Consider the following 7,295-nt stretch of genomic DNA (forward strand, 5'->3'; position numbering starts at 1 on the left):
TTTTTTAAATGAAGACTTTCTTCCACTAAACTTTTTGTCATTCCGTCACGGTCATTCCGTCACAGCAAATAGATGTTAATAACTGCTAACCAACCTGAGGTTAATTTTCCAAATTCACAATTTACATTGCTTACACATTATACTAAAAGTAAAAAATAGTTCAGGAAAATAATAGTTGCAAAATTCACAGAAACTACCAGTTCTAAGCGGCATGCCGAAAGCTTGGTTGCCAAAATGTCATTCCGTCACACAAGTAAAAAGTTCATAAAATTAAAAATAAAAAAAATACAAAATTCTTTTTTTTTAGTTTATGAATCAAATTATACCAATAATAATGATATGCATGAGAAAAAATCATGTTTATTTGAAATTAGATGCATAGAAACTTCAATTAATTGTCATCATGCAAGTCAAAATGTCATTCCGTCACATATGGAATTGCCCAGAATATCTAAAAGGAATCATTTTCACTCTCACAAGTAAAACCTCTAATTTTGAAAAGATGACTTATGTCAATTTTCGAAAACTTAAAAAGTTTGTCCAGCAGACATTGCAGTCTGTGTTTAAAAATAAATAAACCGTATCCTTGATAAAAAGTAGTATCTTAAATTTAATGTACAAAGTACCAAAGATCAGCACCAATTGGATTACAAAGCTATTATAATGTCTGAAACTTGGTACAAGCTGCATATAAATTGTTAAGGGCCTGGATAGCCTGGTTGGTATGACGTTGGGATCGTGTTCGTGAGAACTAGAGTTCCAATCTGACATGCCAAAAATCCTCGGGTATTAAATGGTAAATGATGCACGTTAATTCTCCTGGGGTCGCAAAGTCCTCCAAGTTCCAATAAGAAATCAATGTCTCCGGGGTACTGAATTTAGGTCAAATTTACTATCTGTATATGAATAGAGTATGCTTGGGTCCTCCCAGTATAACAGATTGTGACGTATATATGGCTGAAGTCATATTCTTGACCATAGATGGCGACATTGGAAAACAAGAAAAGGCACCCTCTGCCTTAAAAATTCGCTTGATTTCAAGCAGGCTTGCTGGTATTGTGGCATAAGTAACAACAGCAATAAATTGTTATATGTATTATTATTATTCTCGATAACTATTGGTGGGCAGTTTGGCTTGTAAATAGGGATGCAAATTTATAACATGATAAACAAGCTGGACAAGTTTGACATCAAGTTCTGTTTATCAGCTGAGCTGATCTAAAACCCAAATATAATATAATTGATTGCCTATCTTTATTTGGGTAAAAATGACGAAAGATCAACTTAGAATGAGTATATGTAGTAGCCACGCGAAATTTCCAGATTCAATGTGACTCCTGCAGACATAGTAAGGATATTTTTATGGTTAGAATACAAAGATTAGTATTAGTTTGTTTCAGTCTTACAGCATACCTTTAGAGATGCAATGACCATTAAAGCTGGTAGAGCTGTTAGTGCTAAAAGAATTCTCCAATTTCCTAAAGACTGCATCACAGCCCATGACAGTAGTATTATGCCCATTGAACCAAAAGACCAGAAATACTAACAAAAGAAAGCAGTTTCAGAAAATATATATCTTGAAAAAAAACTGAATTTATTCAATGTGTTGTAATTATAAGAATGAAACATTTATTACATCAAAGCAAAACAAAAACTATGTCTTAATTATTCCTTCTGCCAAAATGAATAAAAATAAAATATTTTGGGGACAAGGTTAGTGTTCTATGCATCGTGCCCTTGTCATATATTTTGAGAATTCCTTTAAAAAATGTATACATAATTCGGAAACTGTAAAATTATATTTCAAAAATAACAAACCCTTGAACTGGGGCTTAGCTATTGGGCTGATGCTACGTAAAGCAATGTTTGTCTTTCGAAATTGTGAAATCATCATCGGAACAGAAAGCACTTCTATAAAAATCAGTCATTTTGGAGCTTTTGTCCCTCTTCAACGCACTTCAAAAACCTCCAAATGGGTGACCCAGTCATGATTTGAACACGTAACCTTCTAATAAGTATAATTTAAACTCTCATTACTTTTTATTAACAAACTGATTTAAACATATTAGAAACAGTAGTTGTTCAACCTCTCTTAATTAATTTACGTAATAAAAATTAGTAAAAACCCGTTTACAACGTGTTGCCGAATAAACTAGCTTTTCTGATCAAAAACTCTTTTGCTTTTGATTGATTTTGATAAGTCTTCATCAGATTTTAACTTTATTTTGCATTGAATTAATGGCTGGTGAGCCCTAATGCGTAAATCCTATAATAATTTATTTTTAACTAATTCTAAAGGAACAGAAAGAGAACATTTTTCATCTCTGCTATAATTGTTAAGATTTTTTTTGTACATGCTAGGTGGAGTTTGGGTGTATTTTTATAGTTTCGATTAGATATACTTGTTCCTATGATTGCTAAAGGCTGCTGCTTAAGAGATCGATCACATTCATCAAAAAGTAACGTATTATATGAATAAGAAGCTATGCTATTCAAGAAGTTATACTTACACACAAATAGAACAGCGATCTTCCTCTAACACTTGGAGGACAATACTCCGAACAAAGAGTTATCCTACAAGAGGGCCGTATTATTTTCGTATCACTTAATGAAAATAATTTAACATTAAAAAGAAAATTAGACAACCATTAAACATTTAAATCTTAAAAATATCATCCGACACGGTAATCAAAATAGCTGCCTTCTCTGGAGCTTCTCAGACATATTCATGACCCTGGTTAAAGCAAACCATCGGGTGAAGTACTGAACAAACTAGGTAAAGTGTCTCCATCAAAAGCATGAAGAGGTTTGCAGGTAAGAAATTTTTTACGTATTTAAAAAAAATCTAACAGCACAAACTTTTACTTTCAAACATCGTCTTGAACTTACTTTCAATTTAAAATATCAGAAAATTCAAAAGCATTTTTTTCGAGAATAATTAACCGTTGTATAATTTCGGTCTACAGTTAAACTTTTGGTTTTTAACACAAAATTTTCCAAACATGTACGTTAAAATAAAGCATGTTGGATAAATCAAAAAATTCTCTTAAGTTTAAGTCAAGTTAAGTTGAGCTGTATTTTGTTGGAAATGAAAAAAGAATAAGCTTACCCTTGTGATGATCCAGCTAAGGCGAATCCTGTCAAGACTCTTAAAGCTACCAACCACTCATAGGACGGTGAAGCCGCACTCAGAGCACCAAATATGAACACTAATGAGAGAGATGCTGAAAGAGACTGATATTCTATGACAAGAGATAGTAGTAAACGGGATTTCAGTCTACCTAGAATTATCATACATGATATCGAAAATAAATTACCACCATTTACACTAAAGTTTGCCAGTTACAACTTTATAAAAAAGTACTGGCCACAATGAAATTAAAGCGCCATCTAGGATTAAATAACGACATACTCTCGGTCTATGGCCTTTATGGGCATTCAAATTACAGATATATGTTCGAATGGTAATACACATTGATTATGAATCAATAATGAAAAAAACCACTTTACTTGTGAGATTTCAACTGAGCCTTTTTTTAGTTCATTGTTTCAGCTGAGTTAGGTTTGTTTGTTTGATAATTGTTTGAGCTGAGTTAGCCAAGCAAAAATATGCGTAACATATTCTTTATCATTTAAGAAATAAATTTCATCAAACCAAAATTATTAAAAACTAAAAATTATCTAATCCAAATTCCAATCAGGTGGTAGATCGCTCGCCTCCATAACCTATGATGAACCGAGTTCAAATCATAGTGATGGCTGGTAGATACAAATTCCGGACTGGGCTCGCACCAACCACAGTGCTGACGAAAAATATGCTCAATAGTAGACGGATCATGGGTTAGAGTACCCTTGCGGTCAGGCTAACCGTGGGAGGCTTTCGTGATTTTTCTCTACATGTGACGCAATAATAACGGTTAGTTCCATAGTAAAAGTTTTCCACACAAGTAAATTTCTCCCAATACTTGATCCAGGAGTTTCCTTGTCTTCTGGATTAGGTTAAAAATTACAAGGTTATGTATAGAATGTTGGTATTCGTAAACTTAGACTTGGGTCAGCTGGTCAACAACGGGTATTAAAAAAATTTAAAAATAAAAATAATGATTATAATAGGCAATCATTTTATTCTACTACAGATTCCCTCTACATCAGGCTGATATTTGTACAGAATTCCTAAACCGAATTCCTAAATATTGGTTGAATAATGCTGTGTCTATATTGAAAAGATGTTATTATTTCTCTATTTTTTTCTAATCAAAAAAGAAAGGGAATAAGAAAAAGAGAAAAATAATAAGCTTGTATTCCTAAACTTTCTTTGACGAAGACTATTCTAAATCTAATAAGAGAACTCACGCGCTCAGGCCGATCCCAGACTCGTTTACTGAAAAAGCGATTTTGTGCTCGAACTTACGATAAAATTTTTATTAACATTTTTACCGTTTTCAAACAAAGTTTAAGTATACAAAATATAAAGTTCCGAAGGTATAAAAATCTATTACGATCTGCTACTGGTGCTTCCGCTTTGTGAAGCTAAGCCTGATTGTCAAATGACTTGTTTAGCACAAGATTTATGAATTTTCATTTGAGTCATATTGGAGTTTCAGTTTGTACTATACCAGTCGTTGGATGCCGTTTCTTGACGGAACGACATAAGCGAAATGCTAATAGAATTAGTTTGGCCAACTTACGGAGATCAAATAACACAGTGAGTGATTCTATAAAGTCTATCTGTAAAAAGTAATATTCAAAGTATCATGAATGTTTGCGAAGGGATGAAAAGCGAACGGGAAGCAAGTTACAGGCCTCCTGCTCGATTCGCAAACATTTAAGATTCTTTCTACCTGCATTTTCTAACATTCTATTTCTTTTCTGTAAAAATACGTTCTAACAAAAACGATATTCATTGAATATAATTAATTCATATGTGTAAGGCTGTAGTAGTAAATTTAGATTTGGGAAAACTCTCTGACAAAATTATGCTTAAATATATGGACTTGATATCAACAGAGGCTCTAAAAATAAGTTAAAATAAAATATTTGGAAACAGAAAATTTTAAACATTAACAATTCTCAGAAAATAATAGATAATAAAAACCTAATATTGCTCTGAAATGTTACACATTGTTTTTATTGGAGCCATATATATTTTATTTAATATATAAGTGTTATAATATATAAGTGAGACTGTTTAATATATAAGTGTTTAATCTTATACTACCAAATACTTACTATCTTCCTCCCATACTTATCGGCAACGTAGCCAAACACTGGAGCTCCAACAATCACACTTGTAAATATAAGCTATTTGGAAGAAAAAAAATTTTCTAGGTTAATTTCTTGTTAGGTTAAACGCTGGATAGAAATTACTCAGAGACATAATTTTGACCAGTTTCCAGTTTTTTCTTAACAGTCAGCCAGGATTCGATGCTTGAAATTTTTGATTTTGTTGAAATTTTTTAGGTATTCTTCTTTATGTAAAACCATTAATGGTTTTACATTAAAAAGAATACTCATCTCAGTTAATACTTATCTTAGAATATTTATCTCAGTTAAAATTTCAACCAGTTTTCGACTTAACTAGTAAAAAAGTAATATAATAAATATAAATAAATGATATATTTCTTACTGTATCTGTGCTTTTGATTTATAAAATTGAATTATTACCTGAGTACTGCAATTAAAATGTTTTGTTACTCTAACACTTATTAAACTTTTGACAGTGGTTTGACAAATTCAAATTAATCACAAGTTTTAAGAATAAAGATAAGGTCTTATTTTCTCCCCCAAAAAACGAAGTTTCTGATCAATAATAAGCTCTATTAATAAGCCAGTCCTAATGTTTGGTTCAGAAAATTGGACATTAACTAAAAATGGAGAACACGAAATAGCTACAATTCCTCAAAACGATCTTTAGCAAAGCAGTTTTAACTCAGAAATTTATAGAACTGTTAAAGAGCCCAATTCCATCAAAAATTCTAAAAAAGGGAATCGGGATGCTCATATATTGCAATAGAATGGTTGAAAAACAACACAAAGCAAAAGAGAACCTTTTCGTTCAAAACACTTTGTTAGTCTGCGGCGTCAGGCTTTTAAGTGATTGGGGAGGGGGGGGGGGTGAATATTGACAGTCCAGGACAAATAATAGGTCTCTTTAGAGGAATCTTTAACAGAAGACCTTGATAAACACTGGGCTGTTGTGCCAAATATGATTATTATTATTTTGATCTTTCTATCTTTATTGTCGCTATAGTCCAGAGGTTATCCTCAGCCTATAGCACAATGTTTCTCCTGACAGCCCCTGCAATTGATCTTTCAGTTGAAGATCTTTGAAGTTTTTAAATCATTCAAGACATCATCTATACACATTTTCTTTGTTCCACCTATTGCACGTGGGCTTTCAATCCAAGATCTTTACCACTCGGTTGTCTGTTGATCTCTCAATGAGACCAAGACATGAAGGGGAATCCCTGGCTGAGAGTTATCGCCCACCAAACGCTATACAAAGCGGGCGGTAGCTGGTTTGAATCCCATTGTTACCCTAGATGTATCATCGCGCTGTTTTTCTCTGTATTGAGCTATTTGTCCATCTATTTGAAAAAGGTTTATAAGTCTTAATTGAGCATACAAGCCTGCAAATTTATGTTGTAACTATAAAGAAAGAAAGAAAAACAAGCTATGAAAGTCTCTGCGCTTTGATGAATTTTACAATATTTCTATGCTTGATAAGAGCTTCCAGTTCATCATTATTATTTTGTTGATGGAATTAAATTTTGCAACAGCTAGATATTTCGCTCAAGGAAAATATTTCATAGATAATATTATATATTTTTTTTAAAGAAATTTAATTATGGAGTATTAGAGTAGGTTAAAGAAAGAGAAATACCACCAATTGAATTTAAACACTCTTTATACAGTGGAGGAAAAAAATTTAGAATATTGTCCCTTCGGAAATAATTCACTTTTACCCTACAATAATTTTTGCTTACGTGAAATATGGGTCTAGATTTCTTTAAATCATATCATTTACATATTTTTTTACGGAAGCAGAGTACTCCAGTAATGATGCTCTTCATTTCTTCGAGGAGTTAACCCCGAAATTCATCTGCATGGAAATTTCTAAAATAATTAGACAAATACACCGAAGAGCCATTACATTATGACCACCCTGCTAATAACATGTAGGACCACCTTTAGCCCTCAAAACTGCTAGCACCCGCCGTGGCATTGATTCCACAAGGTGCTGATAGGTAGTCTGAGGTATCTGGTACCAAGCGCTCACCAACTGGTCCTGCAAT

The 7,295-nt window shown here is 32.7% G+C and overlaps 1 protein-coding gene across 3 annotated transcripts in view; it reads right to left on the reverse strand.

Annotated features, from left to right (window-relative positions):
- The window catches only part of LOC107439093 (synaptic vesicle 2-related protein-like), a 36,509-nt gene that overhangs the window by 23,090 nt on the left and 6,124 nt on the right, over positions 1 to 7,295 (reverse strand). For 2 of the 3 annotated variants that reach the window (XM_043047338.2, XM_043047339.2), the window contains exons 3-6: positions 5,230 to 5,301; positions 3,110 to 3,234; positions 2,511 to 2,574; positions 1,414 to 1,542 (exon numbers count right to left, since the gene is read on the reverse strand). In XM_043047338.2, the coding sequence (XP_042903272.1) occupies positions 1,414 to 1,521 (108 nt within the window). In that variant the 5' untranslated portion in view covers positions 1,522 to 1,542; positions 2,511 to 2,574; positions 3,110 to 3,234; positions 5,230 to 5,301. Of the gene's footprint in view, positions 1 to 1,413; positions 1,543 to 2,510; positions 2,575 to 3,109; positions 3,235 to 5,229; positions 5,345 to 7,295 lie in introns of those variants that run through there. The other variant, XM_071180657.1, reaches the window with a different exon arrangement.

This window comes from Parasteatoda tepidariorum, chromosome 5 (genome assembly GCF_043381705.1).
Source record: "Parasteatoda tepidariorum isolate YZ-2023 chromosome 5, CAS_Ptep_4.0, whole genome shotgun sequence".
Lineage (NCBI taxonomy): Eukaryota > Metazoa > Arthropoda > Arachnida > Araneae > Theridiidae > Parasteatoda > Parasteatoda tepidariorum.